Raw genomic sequence first — 16,209 nt, forward strand, 5'->3', positions numbered from 1 at the left:
TGGTAAAGAGAATTTTGCTGAAACCCAATGAAATTCTCACAACCCCAGGGAATATTTTATGGTTATGGCACCTGTGGAGGAAACTGCGCGGAACTTCTCACCGGGAGATGCTGTCAGCTGCGTGGAATAGCAGCAGCACAAGGAGAGCAGCCCTGGTTCCCAGGACACCAAGAGGTGGTGTGGCGGCAGTGTCAGCCAGAAGTCTGGTTTTTCACTAGCTGTGGGAACAGCCGCAGGTGTCTACCGAAAGTGCCTTGTGGTAGGTTTCCCACGTGGAAACGAATGACTCAGCAGCACCCCAAGGTGAAAAAGCACACCAAACCGTGAGAACGCGTACCTCCACAACTTGATGGTTTTATTTATTTATTTGTTTTAAATTTCTCTCTAATTTATGTAAGATTTACCTTGAGCATCTCTAAAGGTGGACTTTCTTTCCAGGAGGTGTGTGTGTGTGTGTGTGTGTGTGTGTGTGTGCGCGCACGTGTGTGTGCATGCTGCAGGAGCTCTAAAGGCTTCCCATGGCTGATCTCTGCCACCTAGGCCCTGTGCTGGAGGGAAGCTCCGCATTTTGTGTTTTGTTTCTTAAACGACAACAGTAACTTCAAGCTAAAATATCATAATGAAATTAAGGCCTCCTTAAACGGAGCTGTGAGGATCAGACAAACAAAAAGTACACAGTAAGGGTTGGTGTTAAAAAGCCAACAATTGGGCCGGGCGGTGGTAGCACACGCCTTTGATCCCAGCACTGGGGAGGCAGAAGCAGGTAGATCTCTGTGAGTTCTAAGCCAACCTGGTCTACAGAGCTACACAGAGAAACCCTGTCTCAAAAACAAAACAAAAAACAAAAAAATCAACAATTGGGCGTCACAGTGTAACATCACAATGGTCATGGTTCATATCTTCCACCAATGCCCTGGATCATGAGCTAAGTGCCCAGCATTGGCAACCGTGAGACTGGACAACTGTAAAGTCACACTTCAAGCCTGCTGGGGGCTGGGTGAGCTGGGCAGCAGTCCGGTGAGATGCTGAAAATGCATTATGATGTGGAAGATACCCTGGGTGTCAAATAAAAGGCCTGTGCCGTTCGACAATGTTGTCGCCCTGTTCTTAGAAAAGACGTGGGTGGCAGAAAAGACCTTGCTGCCCCCAGAAGCTCAGGTGTGTCTCAGTACCGGGGAAAAGCCAGAATTGCCACCATGTGTCCCAAATAGATGGCCCCTGGGTCAGACCCAGCCAGCACTGTGTTGTGTGACCCCTGGTCGTCATGTGGGTTCAAGGATGGAGACTTAAAAGAACTTAAAACTCTAGAGGTGTCTGTCTGTCTGTCTGTCTTTTCAACAAGAGCCCTGGAATTTGGGCGTTTAAAAAGAAAGCAGGGATGTCTGATCACCGGGGGCTGGCAGTTCCCAGAGCAGGAACTGAATAAAAGGCAAACTTCCCCAGTGGGGTCTGGTGCCCAGTGGCCTCTGTCTTCAGGTGCTTTATCTCTACCCTAGCCTGAAGGCATTAGTGTTTATGACTCCAAGTCTCCCTCTGGTTTTAGCCAGATTACCTCTGGCAAAGGAGAGCATTTCCCTCTCTGCTTTATTCTGTATGGCTTGACCATATTACTTGAGGAGCGTATTTGAGCCTGTGTTGGCCTCTCAAGAGTCCAATAGCGAAAACTCCAGTCCCTCCATGAGCACACACACGCTGCTGCCCACAACGAAATGCTGCAGGTCAGGCGCTTCTTAGCCGGCTTTCTTGGGGTGCCGTCTTGTCTTCACAGACCCATTTTGCTACCGGAGTTCTTAGTCCCGTCAGGGTGGGAGCAGCTGCAGAGGAAACGGCCGTGCGCCGGCCTTTCCTTCCTTTCGGAGGCTGCAGCCCCTGCCAGGGCATCCGTATACTTCCTCCTCTCCCTCCTTCCTTCCTCCTCCACCTCTGCCTGCCCTCCGGCTTAGTCAGGTTCACCATGAACGGCCGTAGCCCACTGCCTCTGGTCCTCTTCCCCGTTGTGTCAGTAGCTGGAAGTTTGAGTCAGCCTAGGGTTAGTGGATGGGAGTGGGCCACCCCGGCACTGAAATGAACCAGACCAGAGTGTGCTCTGGTTAGCTCACACCTCCCTTGGGTGTTCACCAGGGTAAGGCTGGCTTTGGGGGTTGCAGTTCTTAGCTGCTTGCCCACAGCTCTTCTAGAGAGGCGGGGCTGGACTTAAAGAATGTTCCAGGAATTCTCAGGGGTGGGGATTACCTTTAGTTCTTTAGCTGGGTTGCCACCCGAGAAGGTTGTTGAGGGACAAATGTGGGGTTCTTCCTGCTGGGTCTGAAGCAAAAGTCCTCCTCAGTGAGGCGCTGGGCTTGGGAAAGGAGAATCCCAAGGACCATCTGGCACCCACATTTGGTGGACACTGAGCATTTCCTGGGGGCCATCCCCGAGGGGACTCGTGCTTGTCTTTTAGGCAGGAACGCTTGAACAGTGATTTCACTTCCTTCTCTCTTCAAGCGAGTGCACCTGCTCATCCTCCCTGAAGTGTGAGGAGAGCCTGTCCAAGCGAGCTCTGGGCATGCCCAAGTGTTTGCTCATTTCATTTTCCAAGCATCTTGGGGTTCCACAATTCCCTAGTGAGGCCTGGTTTTTGTCCAGTACCCTTCCTAGATACCTGTGCCCCCTGCTCTGAGAGTTCTTCTCAAATTTTGTCCCCATTGAAATTCCTTTTTTTGGACTTAGTTTATTCTGAGCTCCCTCTTGTGTGTGTGTGTGTGTGTGTGTGTGTGTGTGTGTGTGTGTGTACATGTGCGCTTGCGTTTTCCTGGCAGCATGAAAGTTAACCTTTTCATAATCCCTGAAGTTAAGCCTTGGACTGTGTCTCCTTCTGGTAGATCAGGGTCTTGTCCAAATAAACTAGCTCTCTATGCTAGTCACCTGAACCATCTTTGTAACTAAATATTGCATTTAAAAAGATTTTTACAAATAAATTCTGCCTTCTTGGGGAATCTTAAAAAATAACGGAGAGCTCTACTGGAGCAAGGGCTCCCTGGACTTGAGGCCTACAATACCGTACATAGTGGGCATGCTGTGCTTTCCCGGACCGTGTAGGTTGTAGCCATACTGTTATTTTACCTAAGGGAGTCTAGATTTTGCAAGAGGCAGAGGATGGGTGTGCATCCCAATGAGACCTTTGGCTTATAAACTGAGACATGCCAGCCCCCGAGTTAACTCCATAATAACCATGAGAAGAGCGGGAAGCCCCTGTGGTCCCAGACAGAACACCAAAAGGAGGGCCTCCAGAAGCAGCTCCTTTCAAAAGGCACTCGAGGGAAGATGCCAGATTTGACCAAGTAAAAAGAAAGCAGCGGATGGGTGTGTGGTTAACTTTTAAATCGTGGCTCTGTGTCTCAGACAGGGCGTGAGGTTCAAGGGGACCATTGATCGTCTGTACCCAAAGCTGGCCTTCTGGTAACCCTCCTAGTGATCCCACTTTGTCTCTCTATTTCACTCCAGTGCTTGCATATATAGAGAGCTCCACATGGCAGGCAGCGCATCCCAAGGGCTGCTGGGACATCCCGCACGCTTGCTTCTAACAGACCCTGGAGATAGGTGCGCCTTTTGAATGTCAAAGCTAAGATGGCGAGAGAGAGAGAGAGAGAGAGAGAGAGAGAGAGAGAGAGAGAGAGAGAGAGAGAGAGAGAGAGAGAGAGAGAGCGCAGCTGTAGCAGCAAAGACAAGGAAACCGGCCAGAGGCGGGGAGCCCTAGGCTGGTGCTCTCAACTCCTGACACTCATAACGGATGGCCCCTGTCACTTCCTGTCATGCAACTCGAGTGGCGGGGAGGAGTTCCCTCAGGGAAACCATGCTCACAGAGCTCAGAGAGTCCTGTCCACCGGGGCTCAGCTGCAGTTAGCAGCCGGGGCGACAGGGTGGATGAGGTCGGAGCGCCCCATGGTGTGGTGCTGCTTCTTTCTCCGTGCACAGGTAAGCTCCCCGTTGTCCCCACTGTCCCCGAGCTGGGGTGGGCGCTCTCCAGCTCTCACCCATGCCTCCACAGGGTACCAGAAGCTGAGGTGTGGGAGGGTGCAGTAGTCTTTCCACGATCCAAGTTGTGCAGTGAGCTGCAATTAAAAAGCCAAGCAACCACAAAGGAACACAAAGACCCCGGACGATGGAGGTCTTGGGCCTCGAGGTTTGGTAGGGAGAAGTTGTGTGGGGTGGTTAGGACAGCGGTTGCCACCTGTGTTTGCAGTGTGGTGAGCCTCAGGGAGCGGGAATCACTGTCACCCCCTCTTCAGCAGCTGTGATTGGAGGACAGCAAGCGGAGGGGTGATCACCCTCTGCTCTACCGTGCCAGCATTTCTGATCTCTTTACAAGAGACCCACATCAGTTAATGGGAAGAAGAAAAAGATGTAGAGAAAAGGACGGACCTACCTTCCCCTCTGATGTTTGCATCCCAGGGTGGACTTCCAAGCTTACATTTTCTTCCTTGGGTTTAGAGTGGCTGAACTCAGTTTGGAAGCTCGCTATATTCGGAACCAGTCTTCTGTAAGTTTCCCTAAGGTGACTGTCATATTTAGAGGGTGCTCGTCACTGGACAGATGAGACCAGACTGGTACCAGTGGAAACTCCAGGTTCTCCCTCTGTGTGCTGGAACTTGGCGTAGGTTGTTTGGGAATGAACCAGTTTGTTTCTGAGTCCAGAGTCCCAAAGCTTACTCTCCTGACTCTTTATTTGTTTGGGGGTATGTGTTAATGTTTTAGAGAAGCCAGAACTACCTTTTAAAGGAAAATCCCATCAATTGTTCTACTCTCATCAGAATTACATCCCTCGACTAATTATTGCAATCCTGGTTCCAATTCTGATTCCTATACAAGACTATAACAGGCACATGGTTTTTTTATTGTTTTATTGTGGTAAAATTCATGCAACATTTGATTTGCCACTGTAAACATGTTAAGTATGTAAAGTTCGGTGATATTTAATACATTTACAATGCTGTGTGCCTATTGCTACCATCCGTATCCAGATCTCTCATCCTGTGAAGGGAGAACTGAGTCTATGAACAGTACTCCTGTCTGCCACCCCTCCCCTCCCCGTAGATGGTACCTGCCATCCTACTTCCTGTCTCTCCTGTGTGCTTGTGTACGAGTGCGAATGTATGTGTGAATGTGTGTGTATGAGTGTGTGTGTGTGAATGTGTGTATATGTGTGTGGATGTGTATGTGTGTATGAGTATGTATGTGTGTGAGTGTGTGCATATGTATGTGTTTACATGACTGTGTGTGCAAATATGAATATGTATTGTGTGAGCGTATGTATGTGTGTATATGAGTGTGTGTGTGCGAATATGAATATGTATGTGTGTGTGAGCGTATGTATGTGTGTATATGAGTGTGTGTAGACCAGAAGTCAACATTAGGTGTCCTCCTCAATTACCAGCTTATTAATTTTTAAATTTGTGTTCACTATTATTGTGTGTGTATGCATGGTGTGCGTGTGTGCGTGTGGACATACGTGTATAGCTCACATGTGGAAGTTGGAGGACAACTCTATGGAGTTTGTTCTCTCCTACCTTCTTGTGGACTCAGGGGATCACACTCAGGTCCTCAGGCTTGTACTGAAGCACCTGTGCCCTGAGCGATCTCACTGATCCTCCCTCTCACTGGTCCTCCCTCTCGCTGGTCCTCCCTCTCACTGGTCCTCCCTCTCACTGATCCTCCCTCTCACTGGTCCTCCCTCTCGCTGGTCCTCCCTCTCACTGGTCCTCTACTATCTCTTTTGAGACGTGGTCTCTTGCTGAGCTGTAGTTGGCCAATCTGAGCAGACTGACTGCCAGCAAACTCCAGGGATTCTCCAGCCCATGCTTTCCCAGCTCTGTGATGATGATTACAGGCCTGGATCCTTCAGGGATCCTCCAGCCCAGGCTTTCCAGCTCTGTGATGATTACAGGCCTGGGTACCACCATGCCCAGCATCATGGGGGTGACGGGGATGCAAACTCAGACCCACATACTTGAACAGCATGCACTTTATCTCCCGAGCCATCGCTCTCTGATTTTGACTGCTCTAAACATTTGTGAGTTGAGTCAAACAGGATTTGTCTTTCTGTAACTGGATTGTTTCACATACCGTCGTTGTCGGGGCTCACCCATGATGTAACGTGTTTCAGAATTTTCTCCCTTGAGGCTGAATAGCGTTGTCTTCTGTATGTGCCACATTTTCTCACCCATCCATGCCTCACCGGCCCTGGGCTGCTTACATGTTTTAACATTGTGAACAGTGCTGTTGCAAACGGAGGCGTACAAACATGTCTTGGAAACCCTACTTTCGCTTTCTGGGGGTCTACACCCCAAAGTAGAATTGCCGGGTCATATGGATGTTCCAGGAGCCACTGTCCAGTTTCCACAGCGTCTGTGCTGTTCTCCGTCTTGCCCGACTCACACGACAACCCCAGTTTCTCTACATCCTTATCAACACTTGCTATGTTCTGTTTTTATGCTATGTGTTTCTTTTTGTGTTTATCCAGTCCTGGTGGTGCAGATGCCCTCATTTCGATTGTTGGCCATCAGTACATTTGTGGAGAGACATCTCAAGCCCTGAGCCCACTTTTTCATCACGTTGTTTGATTTTTGTTGCTGAGTTTATGAATTCTGGATATTTATCCCTTGATATATATGAGTTTATGGATTCTCCTTGTATTCTGGATATTTATCCCTTGATATATATACGTGTGTGTGCGTATTTACATGTATGTATATATATATGATATGTTAATATTTTCTCCGATTTTATGGTTTCTTTTTTAATTCTACTGATTCTGTGCAAACCTTCTTTTTAATCCTGTCCTGTGATTTGAGTAATTTCACTCTTTCCCCCAGCTATTTGTTTGCTTACCAAAGAACAATTTTTGTGCCTTTGGGACATGGAAATTGACATTTAATATTATCTCACATAAATATTAACAATTATATTACTATAGTGCTACAGGGATTGGCTCCTTCATTTCCATTTTCCAGATGGGGAAAACTGAGGTTTAGGGAAGTTAATTTTTCCAAAGTCTGTTAGTGGGTGAGTGGGTCAGGTTTCAGATGCAGAAATGACATCCTTAGCCATTAGGCAGGATGTGGTGACTTTAAAGCTGGGGCCCTGTGCAGGTCCCCTACCATGTATAGTGTCTGAAGGGCTGGCTCTCCAGTGATTTGTCAACTTGTTCATTTTGGTGGTTTGCTGTGGCTCAGTTACATGAGTAAGAACGCTCATGACAAGTCGCTTTCTCTGGTCCTTAGTTTCCCTACCTCTCAAATGCCATTGTCTCCAAACTCACTCCAGCTCTGATATGAGTCTGAGGCACGCAGATGTGTCTCATCAAAGCAAACACTGGCTTTTATGTCTGTCTCAGTTCACAAGTGATCGAATTGTGATAGGCTAGCTGACTGGTCTTGGAAACACTTGATTTCTTATCTCCGAGAGTCTCCTGAAAAGGCTGTGGAGAAGTTGTGGGAGGGAGAAAAACCCTTTGACACTGCTTCCCGGACCCTTTCAAGAGCTCGCCAGTTGGCCTTAGACCTGGTCAAGGCAGTTCTGAGTCCGCGGAGAGCCAGTGGGGTGGGAAGGTTCGGGGCAGGGGCTCTGGAGCCGTCTGACAGGTGCGGGCGGGAGTCCCAGCTTTGCCTTGCTAATGCGCGGCCGAAGGTGTGCCATGATGCCTCCCTGACCTGACCAGAAGTTCTCTGCTGTGAAAGGGAAACAGCACTGCCCAGCTCCTTGGGCTGTCCTGAGAAACAACCGAAGTAGCTCATGGTGGTGCCACGCGAGGCCAGCACTCAACAGCCGTCACCAGGTCCCGTGTGTTGTCCTGACTTGAGCGTGTGTGGTGGCTACCAGAGAAGCAAGTGGTTTCCTCTTTGCTGAAGGCCGAGAAGCGATAGAGCCAGAGAAAGGAAGCCTTGGTAGTCAAGGACTTGGCGGCAGCAGGGCTCTAGAGGCCCTAAGCCCTGAGGTGAATGTGATCTTGGCTTTTTGATGTCGCGGAGGGAGCAAGGCAGTGTATTCCACACAAGGGCTTCTTTTAAAACCCCTCTTCCAGCCCTCCCAGGACTGGATGCTGGAGCCACGGGAGGGGAAGCGCTGAGGGAGCCTTCCCCGTGGAACACTCAAGCATGTGACTCACAAGGGACAAAGTCAGGGTGGTGACCGCCACTGCCTCCTGGGACAGAAACAATGGGTGGCTCTGGGACCTAAATATAGATGGTATGGATGTCGTTTAGGGAAACAGGTTTGCGGTGCCGGCGGGGTGGGCGGCTCTGCTCAGGAAGCAGGCTTTGGCTGCCGTCCCTCACTCTGTCCATCCTGATTTCCATCCTGATTTCTAAAGGACTCCGTCCGTGCTCTGGCTTCTCTGCCTCCCCAGTGGGCCTGCCTCAGCAAGCTGTCTAGCTCGTTTTCCCATCTCTTTCCTGCCAATCTTGTCGGTGCTCACCCCAGCCCCCTTTCCCCCCCCAGGCCCCACCTGTCTCGTTCCTTCTCTCATTCCTTCTGTGGTAGCAGGGCAGAGCACAAGGTGGGGAGTCAGGAGCTTGGGAGTGATCAAGTTTCAGGCTCTGCAGTTAACACTGAGTGTTGCTGACTTTCCTGGCTCCCACCTCTCCGCTCAAGGCAGTAGAAACGCAGCTTTTAAGGATCCGGCCCCTGGGAGCTGCAGGGTTGGCTCAACCATTAATAGTTCTGGCTGCTCTTCCAGAAGACCCGGTCACACACCCACACGGTGCTCACAGCCATCTGTAACAACACTTTTCTAGGCTCCACAGACACTACAGTAGGCAACACACATGTATACATAATTTTTTTGTATTATTTTTTAAGAACTAATAAGGGGGGGGCGGCTGGAGAGATGGCTCAGAGGTTAAGGGCACTGGCTGCTCTTCCAGAGGTCCTGAGTTCAATTCCCAGCAACCACATGGTGGCTTATAATCATCTATAATGAGAACTGGTGCCCTCTTCTGGCCTGCAGAGATACACGCAGAACATACAGAACAATGCATACATAAGAAATAAATCTTTAACAACAACAACAAAAGTAAGTTGACCGGGCGTTCAGATGAAATGTGATTCTCTGTGGCCCCTGCTGTCTTCTTTGCATGACCCGCTACCAGCCCGAAGAGGAAGTGACAATGAAGCCACAGCATGGCCCAGTTTAGAATCCCAACCTTTGTGAGACGTGGAGGAGTCAGGGCCACTGTCAGAGTGACGGGGCTGCCCCACTCAGTTTATGCTGAGCAACAGCCATCCCCAAACTCTGAGGCAGACACACAAAACTTCATTCTCCTCCTGACAGGCAGGTTGCCTAGGAGTGTGCTCCGTGAGGAGGAGTGTGCTCCGTGAGGAGGAGTGTGCTCCGTGAGGGCTCATATGTGGCTTCTTCTCTTGTCCAGAGGAGCGAGCAGAGATGCACCATGTCTTCTAGGGTATATCCTGGTGTCCTTTCCGGTTTCTGTGACAAAATAACCCCAATGAAAACAACACGGGGAGAGAGGGTTCATTTTTTTTAAAGATATATTTATTTATTTTGTATAACAAATACAAAATTTATTTATTTTGTATACAGTGTTCTGCCTGCATGTATGCCTGCAGGCCAGAAGAGGGCACCAGATCTCACTACAGATGGTTGTGAGCCACCATGTGGTTGCTGGGAATTGAACTCAGGACCTCTGGAAGAGCAGCCAGTGCTCTTAACCCCTGAGCCATCTCTCCAGCCCTGAGAGGGTTCATTTTTGCTTGTCATTCAGGCTACGGTCCACCACTGCAGGGAAATCAAGGCGGCAGGGACTTGAAACAACTAGTCACATCCGCAGTCAGAGACACAGAGAGAATGCCCACGTGCATGCATTCACCTGACTTCCTGCTTTTTAATCCAGTCCTGGAACCCAAGCCTAGAGGATAGTGCCGCCCACAGTGGGCTGGGTCTTCCCACCTGTAAGCGTGATCCAGACGGTCTCCATAGACATGCGGCAGGTCAACCAGATCTGGACAGTCCTTCACTGAGACTCCCTTCTCAGGTTACTCTGGATTGTGGCAAGTCAAGGGTTAAAACTGGCCACCACGATGTGTAACCCTGGAATTGTCCCCTCCGTCCTCACTCCCTTGGCCAGAGCAAGTCACAGGCCCAAGCTGCGGGGTCACAGGTATCACTGTTGAGCCTTCGCTTACCAGTGCAATGAGAGTAAATGATGCAGGTGTTGGGGGCGTCTCACCGAAGGCTTCTGCTCCTGGACAACCCAGGTGCAGAGCTCCCAGGCTGTTCTGGGTGCTGACCTTCCAAGTCCCCACATGGTACGTGGCTCTGCCACCGTCTCTCTGAATCACTGGCCCTCCGTCCTCATGAGGCCTCATGCACCCCAGGAGTGTTCTTCGCAGAAAATTGCATATAATTATGAGCGTCCCCCCCCCCAGGGAAGAGTTCTGTTCCAGTGATGGCCCATCCACTCACTCTCTTTCCTTCTGCCTCTGAGAAAACCCGTCCAGTGGGAGAGGAAGTATTCTATGAGTCAGTGCTGATGTCAGAGTTCAACTTAGGTTAACTGTCCAGGGCGTGTTTTCCAAACAAGGCAGGCAATGAGGATGAAGAGGGTTGATGAGACTTCCTTTTTATGGTTATGGTCCCTACCCACTGAAAGAGGCAGGGGAAAACTCATCCTACCAAACCTTACTGATTACACAGCAGAGACCCAGGTAGGCCACTTCCCTTGCCCAAAGGCATACAAATGATGATGGTAATGATAATAGTTGCTGTTACTTAATAATAAATACAATAATGATAATAATAATTATTACTATTAATGTTTTTCCCAATCAGGTGATTTATGCTCAAATGAGATTAGATTAAAAAACCTTTCTATGAACGTGTGCAAGCGTGTGTGAGTGTGCGTGTGCATGTGTGTGCATGTGTGTGCGTGTGCATGCGTGTGTGAGTGTGCATGCGTGTGTGAGTGTGCGTGTGCATGCGTGTGAGTGTGTGTGCATGTGTGTGAGTGTGCGTGTGCATGCGTGTGTGTGCATGCGTGTGAGTGTGTGAGTGTGCGTGTGCATGCGTGTGTGAGTGTGCATGCGCATGTGTGTGCGTGTGTATGCACATGTACATGTAGAGACATCAGAGGACAGCTTTTGGGAATTTGTTCTCGCCTTCCACCATGTGGGCTCTGGAGCTTGAATTCAGGTTGCCAAGGCTGCAAGAATTAACTTGCTGAGTCATTTTGCTGGCCTATGATGTTAGACCTTACTTTTTAGAATATAGTGCCTGTCCTGTACTGTCAACTTCATGGGCCATACTGCAAAACTGAGTTTTCTTTTCTTGTTTTTGTTTTTCAAGACAGGGTTTCTCTGTATTGTTTTGGAGCCTGTCCTGGAAATTGCTCTGTAGACCAGGCTGGTCTCTGCCTCCTGAGTGCTGGGATTAAAGGTGTACACCACCAACTCCAGGCTAAAACTGAGTATTCTTGTCCCTTCATTTCCCAAGTCCAAGACACAGATGACTGAAATGTGTCACATCTCCCAACCGCACAACCATCACGTTGTGAGATGCTTAAGGTAGAGCCGTGTGTCCTTTTTTTCTGGTCTCCCCTGTCACATGTCCCCTGTCCTCACCTAGAGCTGCTCACAGAGCCTGCTGGGTTGGGGACCTGTGTTGAAGCGAGGGGGGAAGGGAGGAACTGGGCCCACAGAGCACTGGAAATCTTATTTGGAGCCATCCTTGTGTTCTTTTTGAAGGCACTTTGTTTTCAGGAGGATTGTTTCCACTGCCACCAGGAAATCAGCCCCTCCTGGGGGGGGGTCAGCAATGCCACCACTTCCTGCCTGTGGCCGCCCAGGTGGGGTGTGTGCTGGCTCCTCGCAGGCTGGTTCCTGGCCAGCAGATTCCTCGTGGCCCTCCCTTTTTTCCTTGCTCAGCCTTGTCTGCGTGGGACAAGGGAGGGCATGGAAGAAGAGGATTGGAAAGGCTCTGTTTCGCTTCACAGTTATATGGATCGCACTTATTCCTATGAGAAAGTAATCATGCCATTGGAGCACCTGCCTCTGGGTATGCTGTGCACTGCCCTGTGGGAACAGCACCAACGACATGTACAATTCTACATGTTCTAGTAGCCAGGTTAAGAACAAAGTAAAAACAGAAATTAACTTTCATAATATTAGCTCAATGCCCAATTAGTAGCATTTGATTTTAATTGCACGTGCACACACACATTCAAATACACAGGTCAGCTGAGGTCAGCCATATTTTAATGTCTGGCCACTGCACATGGGTCACAGTGGCCAATTCAGGTCTAGTGTGGTACCACTTGGAGAACCTGCCCTGTCTTAGATGGAGGGCAGTGGCCACAGGTGGCACTAACTATTAGAAACTGGCTAGTGCAGCTAAGGCACTGACCTCAATTTTTTTCCTCTTCATTTTGCTGAATTAAAATGCAAATTTGAATAGATGCATGTATTTCCTGACTACTGCATCATATACCACAATTCCAGAGGTTTGATCTCAGAAAACTGTCGGCTTAAACCTGGCCAAACTATCATTTCTCACTTTGAGCCTTGGTGGGATTTTTAAAGATAGATGACGCCGTTGGTAAGGGTGGCAGGCTGGTCCACGCTTGGCCAGTGGGAGTATAAATTGCGGTGGGCTCTTCAGTACACCCTGACAGCATGAATTATCACTTAGCTTCACACTCCTGGGTTTATTACCCCTGCATTCTCTCCTGCACATAGACTGATTTGTGCGGAACATTTCCTGTACCACAGATATGCCAGCCAATGCAGACTTCGATAAGTAAATGCATCAAAAATATGCCTTGCTGGGCAGGGTGTGGTGGAGCACGCCTTTAATCCCAGCACTCTGGAGGCAGAGAAGGTGGGTCTCTGAGTTTGGCGCCAGCCTGGTCTACAGAGCGAGTTCCAGGGCAGCCAAGGGTACACAGAGAAACCCTGTCTTGAGAAACCAAAACCAAAACCAGAGTCAAGAAAAGAGAGAAAACCTTTGCAGCTACTGAAGAGATGGAGCCGTTCGTGTTGGCTTGATGGTTTGGTGGCGTGGGGGGACTTTCGAGATACAGGGGAAGGGTTGCCATCATTTGGGTGAAATGCTTGCTTCTGTATGTTGAGACGGCTCTGGAAGAATCAGTTTGGAAGGAACTCAGCGCAGAGGTTGTCTCCTAGGAGAGGAGGAGATGGCTGGAGGGGAGAAAAGGTGTGTCTGTCATTGTAGGCTCTGCATTCTCACAACTTAAGCCTGTCCGTTTAGCCAAGTACAGCGGCTCACACGTGTACTCCCAGAGGCAGAGGCAGGACAAGCAGGAGTTCAAGGCCGGTCTGGGCCACATGAAACCCTGTCCCACCCACCCTTTCCCCTGGGGCAGAGGGAAATCCTCAATGATTAACAAAAATGCTCCATACCGCCATGCCATCCGTATTACCTACTTAAAAATAAGTATCTAAAAAAATGAAAATAAAAAGTGAAAACCGAGGGTGAATCGGGGTAGTTTCTAGATGAGGACCCTCGGGCTGAGTCATGAAGGGTGCACAGGTGGCCTGGCAGGGGCCTGGGTGTATGGTAGGGTTGGTGATTTGTGGTGGGCGGTTCTGCAGGCACCCAGCGGTGACAGAAGGCTCGGCATGTAAAACAGGACAGCAACAGATTTTAGACACAAACCTGATTGGCAGGTTGGGGGAAGCAAAGTCAGAAACTCTGGTCTTGGGACCCCGGGGGACTGCCAAGCCGTAGAGGGAGATAGCTCAGGGTGGACGAGAAAGCTGGCTTCCGGTGCACTGGTCTGAATGGAATGCCCCAGCGGATGAACCCAGGAGCAGGTCTTCAAATGCAGCTCCTTCGGACAGGCCAGCCGGGCAGAAAGGAGCACTGGTCAAACAGAACAAGGAAGATACAGTTAAACTCTGTTCAAAAGTGTGTTAGATAAACAGGTCCAACACCCTACTCTTTGGAAGAATGGATACTTCTTTTTCTTTCTTTCTCTCTCTCTCTCTCTTTTTTTTTTTTTTTTTGGTGTTTCTCTGTACTGTTTTGGAGGCTGTCCTGGAACCCACTCTGCAGACCAGATTGGCCTCGAACTCACAGAGATCCGCCTGCCTCTGCCTCCCGAGTACTGGGATTAAAGGCGTGCACCATCAATGCCTGGCCAAATGGATACTTCTTGAGTGTCTAAGTTTTTCTTTTTCATAGAGACAGGCTCTCAGGTGTCTCTGGCTGACTTCCAGTGACAAAGCCCCCAGTGTCACTGCTGATGGCTTTGACTGTCTGGTCCCTCTGCTTCATTTTCTAAGAACCGGGATTGCAGCACTGCCCAGTTTCATTCGGTGCTGGGTGGAACCTAGAGCTTCGTGGAGGTGAGCCAAGGGTTCCATCCCTGAGCTACACCCCCAGTCTGAGAGTTTATTTTTCCATGCTAAGACCATAGATGGTGTTAGCCACACAAACACGTTCACCGGGGCTCTCAGTAAGTTTTAAAAGTATAAAGAGGTCACGAGTCAAAAAAAAAATCAAGATCTCTGGTCCAGAAGCAGGTGTGTGTGTGTGTGTGTGTGTGTGTGTGTGTGTGTGTGTGCGGGCACATATGTGTGTGTCCGTGTGCGTGTGTGTGTATGTGTGTGCGTGTGAGTGTGTGTGTTTCTGTTTGGGTCACTGTGGACTCAACCCTTCCTCATGAGTCCGGTAGGTGACATGAGCCAGCAGTGCTGGAGGTGATGTGTAGTGTACACGGCAAGGCGTAGTCACGTGACTCGGTGTGGTTGTGTGTGGGAAGGTGATCCGCAGGTAGAACCGTTTTGACTGACAGGCATGCGAGTACTGTCCTGCACACTGCTTCCCGCTGATGGACATTTCCGCTTTTCTAGTCTTGTCTTTCAAACGCATTGCGGGTGGGTCCCTGAGTGACTGTAGGCAGGACTAACTGTAGCGTGTGTCTCTGAAGGTAGGGTCTGAGCGGCCGGCCACACATCCGCAGCTTGACTGCGAGCTGAGGGTGGCCACGCAGTCTCTGGTCCTTTGTATGGGAAACCCCGCCTCTCCATCTCTGTGTAGTCAGACAAATTTTTGCCAATGTGCAGGCATGAGTGGCTTACTGTCTAAACCCCTCCTCTCTAGCACCTCATCTCTCTTCTTACCTTGGAGCATAAGGTATGTGTCCGTGTCCGTGTGTGTGTCCGTCGGTGTGTACACACAAAGAAATTGGTTCTCTATTTTGGTTCCCTGGATGAGGAAGGAATAAAAAATTGTTAAGATAGTATTTCCCTTGGATAGACATTTCCCCCATGAGCTGGTCTTAGGTGTCTATTGCCTCACATGACTGGGGTTTGGGAAAGAGCCCAGTCTGAGGTCCTGAGGTTTCCGTGAGTCTGAAGGCAGGGTCACCGTCACCAACCAGTGTAACCTCACTGGGTCCTCCTCCCAGAAAGGCCACGCACTGGGTTTGTTCTACTTTAGTTGTCTGAAACACCATTGCTCTCGGGCCCAAGGTTCCCTGCTTTCACTCTGCTCTGCTCCTGGCAAGTTCAGCGTCTATCATGCCCGAAACAGCTTTTTGTGTCTTTGCTGACACAGGCAGGTAGTGGAAGTTTCCAACCCCCACATGAACGCTTGTGGGTGCGGCTGCAAGGGGGTGCACAGCCTCTTTCCCAGACCTACGATAAACAGATACACCTTTCTGTGATCTGTTCAGTGAACATGAACACGCGCGCGCACGTGCAGGCGAGCACACGCGCGCGCACACACACACACATACACACATTCTCTCTCTCTGCTGGTAGAAAGGTTACTGCTGTAACCTGCAATTCTGAGGCAAGTGGACTTCTCTTCAGCGTGTCCCAATCTGTCTTTCTCATTGCCACCTGCTTGCTCCAGCCAGCTGTGTCCTCGGCCACACGCTGTCGTATGAGAGAGAAATGCTGGAGGTCATCTGGCTCAGCTCCCTGAACTTATCGATGGAGAAACTGATCCAGAGGGAAAGCAAACTGGCTAATGTTTCATTTTTTAAGGGTGCCAGCCCTAAAAATAGATCACAATTGTTTGTTAAATTGGTTTATTTTACAATTTATGCATCAGGCAAGAAACAGATAACGTCATTATGACTTGGAAACGTCTGCTAACGATCGGTAGCACGGGCTTCGAAGTTGTGTTACAATAAAGTTGGAAAAGTATCTGGATGGAAGCTGAATTGTCTCTGAAAAAAGCATCTCATA

General features: G+C 49.6%; 1 protein-coding gene across 5 annotated transcripts in view; it reads left to right on the forward strand.

Moving 5' to 3' along the window:
* Nucleotides 1-16,209, forward strand: part of Arhgef3 (Rho guanine nucleotide exchange factor 3) — a 273,494-nt gene that overhangs the window by 108,405 nt on the left and 148,880 nt on the right. For 3 of the 5 annotated variants that reach the window (XR_005877905.1, XR_005877906.1, XM_005077678.4), the window contains exon 1: nt 3,826-3,954. The exons of the other annotated variants lie outside the window; for them this stretch is intronic. Coding sequence is in view for 1 of the 3 variants with exons in the window: in XM_005077678.4 (XP_005077735.1) it covers nt 3,904-3,954 (51 nt within the window). In the remaining 2 variants the exon portion in view is untranslated. Of the gene's footprint in view, nt 1-3,825; nt 3,955-16,209 lie in introns of those variants that run through there. 5 annotated transcript variants of the gene reach the window in all.

This window comes from Mesocricetus auratus, unplaced genomic scaffold (assembly GCF_017639785.1).
Source record: "Mesocricetus auratus isolate SY011 unplaced genomic scaffold, BCM_Maur_2.0 Super-Scaffold_100006, whole genome shotgun sequence".
NCBI classification, from domain to species: domain Eukaryota; kingdom Metazoa; phylum Chordata; class Mammalia; order Rodentia; family Cricetidae; genus Mesocricetus; species Mesocricetus auratus.